This window comes from Tachyglossus aculeatus, chromosome X1 (assembly GCF_015852505.1).
Source record: "Tachyglossus aculeatus isolate mTacAcu1 chromosome X1, mTacAcu1.pri, whole genome shotgun sequence".
NCBI classification, from domain to species: domain Eukaryota; kingdom Metazoa; phylum Chordata; class Mammalia; order Monotremata; family Tachyglossidae; genus Tachyglossus; species Tachyglossus aculeatus.
In genome coordinates, this window is record NC_052101.1 from 23,758,694 (window position 1) to 23,773,572 (window position 14,879).

Below are 14,879 nucleotides of genomic sequence, written 5' to 3' on the forward strand. Positions count from 1 at the left end.
TGTAGCCCATTTTTCCTATGAGCTACTCTGTTTTATTTTGTTAATTCCCAGAAAGCAGAAGCAGAATAAAATACATACTGCATTTGAACTGTACCCAAAAGCAAGACACGAGGCATCACATTTTATGGCCTGTAAGTGGGAAATGATTGTAAAGCAGGGAAGGTTATTTAATAGATGGCCATTCCTGGATCAAACTCATGGTCATGGTTCCGGTCCCAATCCCAGCCTTCCCTCAATGCCTTCATGAGTCCACACTCATTCCACAGTCTATTCCCAGCACACCACCCAAGCTTCATGTCCAGAAGTTCTGGCAGATGAAATGCCACACTAATGGCCTACTATCCCAACACACAACCCTGGGCAAGGGAAATGGCAAAAATCCTGAGGAAAAACAGGGTATATAAAGCTCTGTATCCCCTCTGGCTTTTTGCCTTTTCCCATTTCATGGCAGAGGCATAAAATGTACTCAGAGAAATCGTTCATCACAGAAATGGTTTGATTTTAATATGAACTGATTCTTCTGCTGACCTTTTCACCCAGTGATCTCAGTACAGTTATTAATTCTGACAACCTCCATATGAGTGAGAACAGAGTACCATCTCTATCTTAGCGCCAGGAAAACGGCAGACACAGTGATGCCCAATGGCCAAGTCAGTTACTAGGGCTCCCTCTCTTGTCTGAATTGGGAGCTCTGCCTCTCCCAACTGGGTAAGGGAACATTTTTAACTACAAATCCCAGGTGCAACTTGGGGAAACTGAAGTGAAACCCACAGAAGCCAGAGGGCTTACTCACCGTGAAGACTACCTTCAGATTGTTCAGCATTTCAATTTCCTTTGGAAAGCCTTTACTGCCCCATCGAACAAGGTAATTTTCACTGGAGAAAAATAAGGAACATATTTGCTAGTCAGATGGTTTAAAAATCACGCTCATCATACGTAGCACCAAGGGACATGATATATGCAACATTAGCCCGGAGTGACATACGCATAGCTTTCTCTCTTTTCCCAGGTGTCTTCCTCTCTTCACCCCAACCTTCCTGATAGATTCATTAAAACCAGAGTTGAAAAGCAGAACTATCAAAAAGGCCAGTTTCCAAACAATCCAATGATTAAAACCTAGTAGAAGACAATGTTTTGCTTTTAAGCTAGGTCCACAATTTAATTAGCTGAAACCTTCAGCAAGCTAATGAAGCAGACTCAATCCAGAGGATTTGTTTTAACTGATTTTTCCCTTGGTGACTACCAGGCTGTGTCTGACCAAGAGTTGTGCATTTTCAGTAATCTTTGATAAAGGTAATATGTGGCCAGGTCCTTGATGCCCAAACCTGCTAGGAATAAAACAGAAGCCTCAACAATTTCCTTTTGGGAGAAAGGCTGCTGTAAATTAGAAAAGTCATCTAAAAGGTTAAGCCAGCATCATCTATTCACAGCTGGTGAGGTTTATGGGTTCAGAAAGCAGTTGCTGCCAGCTGCAGGCTTAGCTTCTTTGGGAGAGAAGCCAACACAAGAAAAAGAGCATGCATCACATACCCTCATGGTGCTGAGTAAGAAGCAGCTCAATTAGGTCTTCAGAATGGTGGGCATATTTTCCTCAGAGAATTTGTACTTCCGAGCCTCACTACAAAACACAAACCTCTATAGCAATGGTGACCACCCTTCGTATTTACAACCGGCCACTGGGGAGTCACAACATCAAACCAAACAGGAAAAATTTTTCTGGGGAAAGTGGGGTCCAGCCTAGGACTAGCCAACCCAGAAAGGAAGAAAATTAAATCAATCAATGGTATTTATTGACCATTTACTACATGCAGAACACTGTACTAAACTGATCCAAGCACTAATCCTATCCTGCTTTGACTACTGCATCAGCCTTTTCGCTGACTTCCCTGCCTCCTGTCTCTCCCCACTCCAGTCCTTACTTCATTCTGCTGCCTGGATCATTTTTCTAAAAAAATGTTCAGTCCACTTATCCCCATTCCTCAAAAAACTCCAATGGTTATCCATCCACCTCCGCATCAAACAAAATCTCCTTACTTTAAAGCAGAGAGACAGTTGTCCCCCTCCTACTTTCCCTTGCTATTTTCCTACTACAACCCAGCCTGCATACTTCACCGCTCTACCACCAACCTAATCACTAGGCTGTGCTCTCTTCTATCTCACTGATAATCCCTTGCACATATCATTCATTCAATCGTATTTATTGAGCACTGCACTAAGCACTTCAGAGAGTACAATATAACAATAAACAGACTCCTTGCCCACAATGAGCTTACAGTCTAGAGGGGGAGACAGCCATTAATATAAATATATAAATTACATATATGTACCTCCTTCGGGCTGGAATTCCCTCTGCCTTCATATATGACAGACCACCCATCTCCCCACATTAAAAGTCTTATTAAAATTATATCTTCTCCAAGAGGTCTTCCCCAACTAAGCCCTCATTTTTCCTACTCCCTCTCCTTTCTGTGTCATCTATTTCCTTGGATCTAAACCCTTTAAGCAGTGATATTCAACCCACCCTCATTCACCCAGCACTTATATCCTTATCTGTAATTTATTTTAATGTCCATCTCCCCCTCTAAACTGAAAGCTCCTTGTGGGCAGGGAATGTGCCCACATTCTGTTGTACTGTACTTTCCCAAGTACTTAGTACTGTGCTCTGCACCCACTAAGCATTCAACAAGAACCATTAATTGATTTATAATATAGCTGGCGTGGCCTAGTGGCAAGAGCACGGGTTTGAGAGTCAGAGGACGTGGGTTCTAATCCCAGTTCTGCCACTTGTCTGCTGTGACACCTTGGTCAAGTTACTTAACTTCTCTGTGCCTCAGTTACCTCATCTGTAAAATGGAGATTAAGACTCTAAGCCCCAAAGGGAACAACCTGATTACCTTCTATCTACCCCAGCACTTAGAACAGTGCTTGGCACATAGTAAGCACTTAAAAAATACAATTATTATTATTATTATTCCTTCCCATAAGGAATTTAAAGTCTACAGGGGAAGCTATGAGGAATTACAGCCAACAGAATTTCCAAAGGAATAATTCCCAGTTGTCAACAACCTGCTCCTGACTCTCAGAAACCTAGAGTCCTAATATAGTTCTGGTTAATTGAAGACCACCTCCACCCACTCTCACTGTTGAGAAAATGTACAGGCTGAAAATCTGTCACCAAGGCAGCCAGGGAGACACAGTCATCCAGGGTCGCTTCTCTCAGGCAAGGTGTGCCCAAAATGAGCAAACAGCATTTACATCCAAGAGAACAGAACAGCATTTTAAGAAATGGTATTTGTTAAGCCCCTACTATGTTCCAGGCACAGTAGTAAGCTCTAGGATAGATACAAGATAATCGGGTTGGACCCAGTCCTTGTCCCACAGGGGGCTCACAATCTTAATCTCCATTTAACAGATGAGGTAGCTGAGGCACAGGGAAGTTAAGTGACTTGCCCAAGGTCACAAACCAGACAAGTGTCAGAGCCAGTATTAGAACCCAGGTCCTTCTGACACCCAGGCCCATGCTCTATCCACTGGACCACATTGCTTCCAGTATCCTCTGGATTTTTCATATCTGCCATTCTATACTGCCCCAATTAAACAACTTGAATTAATTGTCATTTACTGAGCATGGAAGCTTGTAAAGCAAGTTGCCATATAAATCTAAAACAAAATAAATGTATATTGGATATAATCACTGCAGCCTCGGGCTATTGAACAAAATCTAATATGAAGAAAAATCCGTGTAGGCACTGTTAGGACATTTTTCTGTGGGAATGAAGTGGAATGGCATGCTACTTCAGTTCCTGGGGAGAAATGTTTAAAAATAAGTAGGTGCTTAAATAATCATCAGCAGCAGAAATAACACCAAAGCTGGGTTATTTTTAAAAAATCACACCTTCCTACCATCACTAATCAGCTGTTTAGAGCGCCAAGTTCCAGTCTCTGAGTCTAAAATGAGAGTGGGATCTTACCTTCCCTCCCTAGTCTCACTCTAACTTTAAAGTTGAAAAACAGCACTACAGAACAACATACGGATTCCCAAGCCAGCCTGGTCTTTCAGATCATCATTGTGTTTGAGGAACTACTTCGGTTTACTTTCATATGTGCTGAATCAGAAGTCCCCTGAAACCCATCTGGACTCTCCCCATGCAACATCCCCAAAGGCAATTCATTCGAGTGGCTCAGGCCATCTTGCAAACTGAATATTAATCCACCAAAAATGCCTTTATTTTCTAACGATAAAACATACGAAGTTACCAAACGTGCAGGTGGATGATCATGGAAAAGATCATTGGGGTGAGCATTCAAATCTCCAAATGGTCTGTCTACAAAGACTTCATTCATAGTCTGGAATGGTTCTCAGTCTCCACTATAGCTACCCAACCTGAGGAGGTTCACTGCCCTGCCCAATGCAGTTCCACGCAAGCCAGTGAGCATATCATGCCCTATGAGCCCCCAAGGAAGCCAAGCTGCCATTGCTCCCATTCTCAATACTCTACCTGGAAGGGATTATAGACCAGAGGTAGCCCTGACTTCATGAAAACTCATCACGCTAAGCACAGATTCTCAAACCAAAGCAGAGTCAAGCTCAACAGTTCATATGAAAATGTCTTATCATAGGCAATCCTAAATGGCAATAGAATGTGATGAAAACAGCGTCAGCCCCACATAAGCAAGCATTTCAGAGGTGGGGTAGGGGCAGGGAAGGGTCTCAAAAGCAGAACTGTCTCTCCAAGAACTCTATTCGCATGGCTGAGTGGAAAGAGCCCGGGCTTGGGAGTCAGAGGTCATGGGTTCTAATCCTGGTTCTGCCACTTGGACTTTGGGCAAATCACTTAACTTCTCTGGACCTCAGTTCCCTCATCGGTAAAATGGGGATGAAGTCTGTGAGCCCTACGTGGGAGACACCCTGATTACCTTGTATCTACCCCAGCACTTAGAACAGTGCTTTGAACATAGTAAGTGCTTAGCAAATGCCATCATTATTATAAAACCACTCATTCCATATGGGACTAGGGAAACTGGGGATTCTTTGAGCTAGGTCCAAGGAGAGAATGAGCCTCAGTGCAGCAGTAAAAGAAGGAGGTAGTTCCTCACCTAATTCTCCCTTTCCAGCCCTGGACATGCCCAGGGCCATCAGACATCTGTGTGTTCGGATGGGAAAGATAGGCAGCCCTCCAGACTCAATGGCTCAGACCAGGGACTTTACACCTTTGTGATGAGGTGGAGTCCAGAAGGAAGTCATTTCAAATTAGTGAAACTAGGTGACCGTCACTTTGCTTGTCCCTAAAACTGGCCCTGCTGGTGAGGCCCAAATTTGCACACTCATCAATCAATCGATCACATTTATTGAATGCTTACTGTGTGCAGAGCACTGTACTAAGCACTTGAGAGAGTACAATATAACAGAGATGGTAGACAGGTTCTATGCCCACAGTGAGCTTACAGTTTAGAGGGAGAGACAGACATCAATATAAATAAATAATGGATATGTACCTAAGTGTTGTGGGGATGAGAGAGGTGTGAATAAAGGGTGCAATTCCAAGTTAAAGGGTGATGCAGAAGGGAGTAGAAGAAGAGGAAATGAGGGGTAGTAGGGAAGCCTTCAGTGAGGCTTTGGAGGTGGGGAGAGTAATCATCTGTCGGATATGAAGAGGGAGGGCGTTACAGGCCAGAGACAGGACATGGGAGAGAGGTTGGAGGCAAGATAGATGAGATTGAATTACAGCAAGTAGGTTAGCATTAGAGGAGCAAAGTGTGCAGGCTGAGCTGTAATAGGAGAGCAACAAGGTAAGGTAAGAGGAGGTAAGGTGACTGAGTACTTTAAAGCCAATAGTAAGGGGTTTCTGTTTGATGTGGTGATAGACGGCCAACTACTGGAAGTTTTGAGGGTTGGGGAAACATGGACGGAATGTTTTTGTAGAAAAATGATCAGACAGCAAAGTGCAGTATGGACCAGAGAGGGGAGAGATAGGAGGCAGGGGGGTCAGCAAGGAGGCTGGTGTTGTAATCAAAGAGGGATAGGATATGATGCTTCTCCTCGACCCTGTCATTAGGACCTGGGACTGAGAACCTCTACAAAAGGAACTGAATATACTGCAGAGAAGCAGTATGGCCTAGTGGAAAGAGGACAGGCCTGGGAATCAGAGGACCTGGATTCCAATCCTGGCTCCTCCACTTACCTGCCGGGTCACCTTGGGTAACTCATTTAACTTCTCTTTGTCTCAGCTTCTTATCTGTAATATGGGGATTCAATACCTGTTCTCCCTCTTACAGCCCCTCATAGGACAAGGACAGTGTCCAATGTGATAATCTTCCAGATACTTCAATGCTTTGTACAGTGCTTGGCACATGGTATGTAACAATGACACTATTATCATTATTATTAGTGGCATCACTCACACTCAGATGCTCTCATCTCTGCCAAGTGTGTTCCTCTTGGGGTAGAGGGTATAGTTAACAAGTGGAAAGACAGCCATGGACAGTGAACACGTCTAACAACACTGTTATACTGTATTCTCCCAAGCTCTTAGTACAGTGTTCTGCAAACAGTAGGCATTCAATAAATATGATTGAGTGATTGATTCTTACACTGCACTGCACATTGCACACAAGAATTATCCTGGAAATAAGAGGTGAAAGAAGGCAGCAAAGCAACAACCAAGATGGCTTCTCTGAGGAGAATAAGGCCAGAGAGAAGGTCTCAGATTCTCCCAAATTTTTGGCAGGCCATAGATGTGAGGATGGGCTCCTACTTTGATTGGCCCATGCCCCAAGGGAAGCCAAGGACGACATTTTTAGCGTGCCACCTACCTTATGACTGTTTGTTTGTTTGGGTCATAGAGAGACATAAAGAGCTCTGCATCTTCCCCAATTCGGCACACAAAATTTCTCACAAAGACATAGAGGCTGTGCGTGGGGGATGAGGAAATCCGGGAATACATCCCATAATCTGGTTGATCCTTTGACTGTTTAGCAAGTAGAAAAAAAGAGAAAAATAAGACAAACAGTCCAATGTTATGCAGAGCCCCAATATCCAGACAAAGGACACCCTGGATAATCAGAAGCTTAGTTAGACTTTGTTTCGAATTTCTTTCCTTCTTGGTCTGCTCAACACCACTTACTATTTCTTCTTTGATGCGCTCATTGATTTTATCAGTCGCTTCTTCATGTGCATGAAACAGGCTGATGACGCTGGTTTTATCTGGATCCAAGATATTTCCATCTTCATCTCTAACAATCAGATCTAGCTCAAGAATCCTGCAGATCAAAGACTGAATGTGAGGTATAGTAAAGTGGGGAAACTGTTTTACACGACAGACGCTAAATCTTTTCAAAAATAGTTTTAAGTACTCTGGTTCTTCTACAATCATCCAATAGCACTTATTCAGTACTAATTCCGTGCAGATCACTGTACTAAGTGCTTAAGCAGCATGGCTCAGTGGAAAGAGCACAGGCTTTGGAGTCAGAAGTCATGGGTTCAAATCCCGGCTCCACCAATTGTCAGCTGTGTGACTTTGGGCAAGTCACTTAACTTCCCTGTGCCTCAGTTACCTCATCTGCAAAATGGGGATTAAGATTGTGAGTCCCACGTGGGAAAACCTGATCACCTTGTATCCCCCCAGCGCTTAGAACAGTGCTTGGCACGTAGTAAACACTTAACAAATACCATCATTGTTATTATTATTATTATTATTATTAAGCTCATACTCTGTTCTAAGCCCTTGGGAGAGTACAGTAGTGTTAGTGGACCTGATCCCTGCCCTCAGGAACCATACAATTTAGTGCAGGAGAAAGAACACAAAATAAGTAGAAGGTAAAGAATGTAAAATAGAGAAGCAACATGGCCTAGTGGAAAGACCAAAGGCCTGGAACTGAGAGGACTTGGGTTCTAATTCCAGATCTGCCTTGTGTCTGCTGTGTGACCTTGGGCAATTCACTTTACTACTCTGTGCTTCAATTACCTCATCTGTAAAATGGGGATTACATCCTACTCCCTCCTACTTAGATTATGAGCTCCATTTGGGACAGGGACTGTGTCCAACCTATTTAACTTGTATTTATCCCAGTGCTTAGAACAGTGCTTGGCACATAATAAGTGCTTAATGAGTACCATAATTATGATTAAATTGCAGGCATGAGGAAGCAAGAAAGAGTAAAGATGTCCCTAGTGCAACCCGGACAAAGCAGTGAAGACCCAAGTTCTTAGGTCATCCAGGATTCCTGAAGCAACAGCTGGGAAGGAATTAGGGAGATGAGAGGAGTGATTATCAGGGAAGACCTACTGGAGAATATGTGATTTTTAGCAAGGCTTGAAGATGGGAAATCAAATATCCTACTGAAATACGCAGCCTCCCCCGAGCCCATTCTCTAGGCCTGTCGAATTGTGTGTGGGGAGCTCTCAAGGTCTACACCACCTGCAGATAAACCCCATCCTGGGCTTCCCTCAGGAGGCAGAACACCTTGGAATGAGCATGGGCCTGGGAGTGAGAGGATGTGGGTTCTAATCCTGGCTCAGCCACTTGGTTGCTGCGTGACCTTGGGCAAGTCATTTAATTTCTCTGTGCCTCAGTTCCCTTACCTGTAAAATTAGGATTAAGACTATGAGCCCCATGTGGGACAGGGCTGTGCCCAAGCCGATTATCTTATATCTACCCCAGCACTTGGAACAGATATCAATTATAACATAGTAAGTGATTAACAAATACAATTATTATTATTATTAATCAGCTCTCTCCATGCATTTTTCTCTCCCTCTCCCATTACCACCCAGTCCATGCACTTCGCTCCTTTAATGCCAACCACTGTGACTCGCTCTCATCTCTTTCATCATTAATCTCTTGCGCATACCCTCCCTCCTGCCTGGAACTCCCTTCCCCTTCACATGTGGCACACCACTGTGATCACCATCTAAAAAGCCCTACTAAAATCACATCTTCAGGAAGCCTTCCCTGACTACTCTTTCATCTCCCCTTGTTTCCTTCCTATTGCACTATCAATGCACTTGAGGCCATATTCCCTAGTCACTTAGTCCCTAGCATGGCCTAATAGAGAAAGCAAGGGCTTGGGAGTTAGCGGTCCTGGTTTCTAATCCTGGTTCTGCCACTTGCCTGATGTATGTCCTTGGGCAAACCACTCAACTTTTCTGTGCCCCAGTTTCCTCATTTGTAAAATTAAGTTTCAATACTTCTTCTCCCTCCTACTTAGACTGTGAGTCCCATAATGAGCAGTGAGTATGTCTGACCTGATTTATCTCATATCCACCCCAGTGCTTAGTACAGTTATGCGGCACATAATAAGCATTTAAATGTCACAGTTATTATTATTACTGTAAGCTCCCTGAGGGCAGGAATCACATCTACTAACTCTATTGTAATAATAATAATAATGGTATTTATTAAGTGCTTACTATGTGCAAAGCACTGTTCTACTCTCTGAAGTGCTTCATACAGTGCTCTGCATAGAGTAAGCATGCAATAAATGCTATTGACTGAATGACTGATTACCTGTCAAATATGGAATAAAAACTGGAAATTCAAAGTGTTATTATTATCATTATTATTACGGTATTTATTAAGCACTGTGTTAAGTGCTGGGGTGGGTACAAGCAAATTGGGTTGGACATAGTCCCTGTCCCACTTGGGGTTCACAGTCTCAATCCCCATTTTACAAATGAGGTAACTGAGGCACAGAGAAGTGAAGTGACTTGCCCAAGGTTACACAGTAGTCAAGAGGCATAGCTGGACTCCCTCATGACTCCTGGGCCCATGCTCTATCCACTATGCCATGCTGCTTCTCCATGCTAGTGTTGCTCCATGCTAGCATAAGAAAAGTCAAAAAATGGCTCTATTTCAAACATGCAGCATCCTTTACAGCTATTTATCCATGCCTTCATGACAATATATTTTCTACATTTTACTATAAATTAAATGATCAATTTGACTGTCTGCTTCACATACATAAATTCTTCTAATATCTAAAATGCACAGTCAGGCCTTTGGGAACTAGAAATTTGTGTTCTTGCCTCAAGAGTTTTGGGAATCAAGTGGAAGTATGTCTGTCCACCTCATACAGGGCAAAATAAAAAAAAGGTTTCTGTCATTAACCCACATCCTGGCTTACCTTACAACTGTTGCATAACAAAAGCTGAAATCTGTGGGCTGGGTAATAGGGGTTAATGAATAATTAACACAGATAACATAGTGGATAACACCCCGAGGCCAAAACGTCATGTATAATTGCTGCATATTTTAATCTACTTATCTAAGCTAGTTCTCACACTTCAAAATTTATCTAGTGAATTCCATATTTAAAATTATGAATAAATCATACTCTTGAACCCAATAACTTGGGTTTTAGGGAGATAGTTGAAATAGGTGAGTTTGATAAATTTCTAATTGTTCTTAAATTTAAAAACTCCCTCTCTCTTTCTCGCTCTCATCTCCCCTTCAGGTACCCAGCCAACTGGGCCCTGTCTGCCCTACTGAGGCCCTAAACAGCTAGCTGCTCATTTGGCCTGCCCACCAGCAAGCCTGCCCTCCATGGAGCTTGGTCATTACCCCAGGGAGGTGGAGAAAAATACTGTCAGGAGTAGGGGGTGAGAGGCAGGAGTGAACATGCCAGTAGATGAACCTGGGTGTCCTCAGGGATCAGGTTTGCCTTAGTGGGAATGAGGGGGATCCTAGAGATTCCAGGGAACTGGCACACACACTTACACACTCTGTTTCTTTCTTTTTCTCTCTTTTTCTCTCATTTTTCTTATTCTCTCTTTCTCTTTCTTTTTCTCTCTCTTGCAGTTCCCAATCACATTTTATGCAATCTTATGTGATGGCATCATATATCACATGGGGGAACCTCGCAAAATAAATTATCCTGAGGGTCCACAATAATAACAATTATGGTATTTGTTAAGTGCTCACTATGTGCCGAGCACTGTTCTAAGCACTGGGGAAGATACAAGGTAATCAGGTAGTCGAATGGGGGGCTCATAGTTTTAATCCCCATTTTACATGAGGTCACTGAGGCACAGAGAAGTTAAGCAGCTTGACCAAGGTCACATAGCAGACAAGTGGCAGAACTGGGATTAGAACCCATATCCTCTGACTCCCAAGCCTGTGTTCTTGCCACTAAGCCATGCTGCTGCCAGCCCTGAAGATGACTTACCTCATTTGAGCCTTCAATACAAAATGATACTCTTCTTTTTGTTTGTGGAACAACATTTTCTTCTTAACTACTGGTAACTGAGCAATGGTCACTTGAATGGCAGGGGGACAAAACTTACACTACTGTACTTTCAGGGAAAAAGTCTTCTACTGTGCAGTAATTCTCTTTCAAAGACATCTACCCTCATGGATACAGTCACACAGGATACAGTCATCTTCATATAAAGATAATCTTTAGGTCTTGATATGATTTTGTAATCCTCATGGAATGCTGTGTTATGCTGAGCAGGACCACCACAGTGGCCCAGACTAACAGGCCATTACAAACTCCCTATTAGCATTAGCTCTGTCTGGGAAAATTAACTTGAATAAATGTCTCCAAATCTCTTTGTGGTGATGCCAGGTTCAGAAAACAGTAATGTACCAGCGTGCACAAGCACAAACACATAAACACACACACACACACACACACACACACACACACACACACACACACACATGCTCTCTCTCTCTCTCTCTATCACTACCACCTATGAGGAATTAATTGTTAAATGTCTCATTTCAAGGATGGGGGATGAGTAAAGAGGTCTTCAGACAGACAACACTTTACACTTTCAATTTAGCTCAACAGAAATCTCTTACTCCCTCTGATTTAGGTCTAGCTTCCCCTAGGAGTGTATGTTTTTGGGTATCCAGAGGGTTAATCCCTTCAGTTTGCCTAATTTTCAGAACATAGGAAGGGTACAGAGGAGGACTCCATACCATGCTGTGGAAACTCCCGAACCTGAAAAAGGAACCACATGACTTTACACACCAACCACTCAGAAGAAAACTGGATATGTGCCCTATGTATTCCAACCTGTGAGGCTAGAGTGCAAGAGTTTTCCAGGTCCCTAGCATATACCACTTCTAGTGGCATAAATGGAGCTCTATAAGCTGTTTTGATGACCTCAGCTACCTAAATACATAAGTGCATTCATTCTCTTGTCTGAAGATGAAGCCCCATTCCCCAAGAGGAAAAGTGGGGAAGAAGAAGAGAGGAGAAGGAGAGGGAACAAAATGGGACTGAGAAAAAGAAGAAAGAAGAGAAGGAAATGGAAAAGGAAGAAGGAAAGGGAGGGAATGAAGAAGGCAGAAGAAGACATTAAAGGAAATATAGTTACTTGTTGCCGTAGTCAATTTTTGAAGTGACTTTCTGCTTGAGCTCTTTGAGTTCATCTTTCGGCAGGGTTCCCGACAGGAGCTGGGACCTCCACTCCATTAAGTCGTACATCATGGACTGCACCTGGTAAAACCTTTCCTTTTTGCTTCCCTGTGAAAAAGAAGTCAACGGTGTTCTTTTGCCGCCTTTCTTCTCCAAAACCTGAAATGAAGGCATTGTCCTTTTCTCTTTTAAAAGGAAATCAAAATAGCTTAGAATTACTGGAGACCACTGCCTGGACAGACCAGCCTGGCCTGCAGCAATTGGGAGAGACTAGCTCTCTTTGAGAAAGGCTTCATGAAGATCAAAATGCCAACAGGCAGGCTGGAAAACAGAGGCAGCCCTGAATGAAACAGACTGATGAGAGCAGCAAGGGTCTATTCTAAAACTCGAACAATGAATCAAGGTGTGTTGGCCACTCATCGGTCTTTTCAGCCACACAAGAACAGGACATTACCGTTGTACTGTCTTCTTTGACAATGAAAGAAAATCCTCTCTCCTCTCTCTAGATAGACATATATATGTATATGCACACATATATGATGCCTATATGTATTCTCCATTGAAGTATATACACGTAACTTCGTATTCTATAGACGCACACACACTAATAGAGGAGAGAAGCAGCATGGCTCAGTGGAAAGAACACGGGCTTGGGAGTCAGAGGTCAAGGATTTGAATCCCAGCTCCGCCACTTGTCAGCTGTGTGACCTCGGGCAAGTCACTTCACTTCTCTGTGCCTCAGTTACCTCATCTGTAAAATGGGGATTAAGACTGTGAGCCCCATGGGGGACAATCTGATCACCTTGTATCTCCCCCAGCGTTTAGAACAGTGCTTGGCACATAGTAAGCACTTAAATACCATCATTATTACTAATATGCAATTTACAGCATTGAGAGGCAGTATGGTCTAGTGGAACTGGGATGGGAGTCAGGATACCAAGGTTATAAACTCAGCTCTGCTGCTTGGCCACTGTTAAATGATTTGAGAAACAACCTGGCCTAGTGGAAAGCGTTTGGGCCTGGGAGTAATAGGACTTGTGTTCTATGCTTGGCTCTGCCACTTACCTGCTGGGGGACCTGGAGTGAGTCACTTAACTTCTCTGTGCCTCAGTTACCTCATCTGCAAAATGGGGATTCAATACCTGTTTTCCCTCCTGTTTAGACTGTGAACCCCATGTGGGACCTGATTCTCTTGTATCCACCTCAGTTCTTAGTCAGTCAAGTCCATTGCATTTATTGAGCACCTACTATGTGCAGAGCACTATACTAAGGGCTTAAGAGAGTACACTATAACAATATTACAGAAATATTCCCTGCCCACAGTGAGCTTACAGTCTAGAGGGTCTAAACAGTGCTTAGTGTGGTGCTTGGCACATAGTGAGTGCTTAATACATACTATTATCATTATTATGATTATTAGTGCCCAAGCTAAGTTTCCTCATCTGTAAAATGTGGATAAAATACCTTAATCTGAAAGCTTCTTGTGGGTAGGGATCATGTCTACCAACAGTATAATTTGTACTCTACCAATCACTTAGTACAGTTCTCAGCACAGAGTAAGCACTCAATAAATAATATTGATTGAGTGATTGATCAGACTGTGATCACCAGGTGAAAAGAGATTACCTGGGGCAGTCATATCCCACTGACACTTTCCGCTGGCCCAGCAGTGCATGGATTCACTCACGAACAGAGAAATGGCTTCTTCCAAAAGACTTTTTAAAATGTCTCTTGCACATGAAAAATGAAGCCAAATTGTAAACCTCAATCCAATCTGCCTGAACAAGCCCAGGGACCACCGGGGCAGTGTTTGTGTCTGCTGGGGTCTGGGGGGGAAAAAGTTTCTCACCAAGTAGAGCTGCTTCCAAATACTGCCCCATTCCCAAAGTGTCATTGTGACTTCTTGGGCCAGTGGGATCTCAGCAGGAATCACTGTCTCGGTGTTTCTATTTAACAAAAAAAAAAAGAGACCAAACAATTGAGTCCTAGCATATTAACAAGATGAAGCACTGGCAAATTTGCAGTGAAACCACAGTACTTTTATCTACCTTAATGGCATGAGACTAAACTCTCTCCAATAGCCACACCAATTACATTATGCAAATGAAAGAAATTTGCTTCCAAATTACCTCTCTCACTAGGGTGGACTTCTCATGTTCATTATCAAAGATAAATCTTCCCAATTAATACACTTTGACAGCATTTGCCTACAAAAACCTTGATTCTTTAAACTTTCTTGGCAAAAACCTCCCATGGAAATCAAAGCTCTGAACATAAATCAATTAGGTTCACACCCTCAAAGGTGAAAGAGAAGAAAGGGGTGGAGGCGAAAAGGAGAGAGAAGGGGGGAGAGGGAGAAAAAGGAGGGATAAAGGAGAGAGAATTAGAGAGAGAGAGAATATAACATAAGCTATTCATGCAATTAGGATTCTGAACGTTCTTTTCAGAATGGTATAGTCTAAAGGTTGACAGCTAAAGCAGCTAGAAGAGGATCAAGACCTATGCCTTTGAAC

At 43.0% G+C, this 14,879-nt stretch overlaps 1 protein-coding gene across 1 annotated transcript in view; it reads right to left on the bottom strand.

The window, feature by feature from the left end:
* Positions 1-14,879, bottom strand: part of LOC119949834 (dedicator of cytokinesis protein 2-like) — a 381,064-nt gene that overhangs the window by 308,191 nt on the left and 57,994 nt on the right. The window contains exons 17-21 of the mRNA XM_038771675.1: positions 14,216-14,312; positions 12,326-12,474; positions 7,125-7,260; positions 6,814-6,968; positions 794-875 (exon numbers count right to left, since the gene is read on the bottom strand). Of these exons, the coding sequence (XP_038627603.1) occupies positions 794-875; positions 6,814-6,968; positions 7,125-7,260; positions 12,326-12,474; positions 14,216-14,312 (619 nt within the window). The remainder of the gene's footprint in view (positions 1-793; positions 876-6,813; positions 6,969-7,124; positions 7,261-12,325; positions 12,475-14,215; positions 14,313-14,879) is intronic.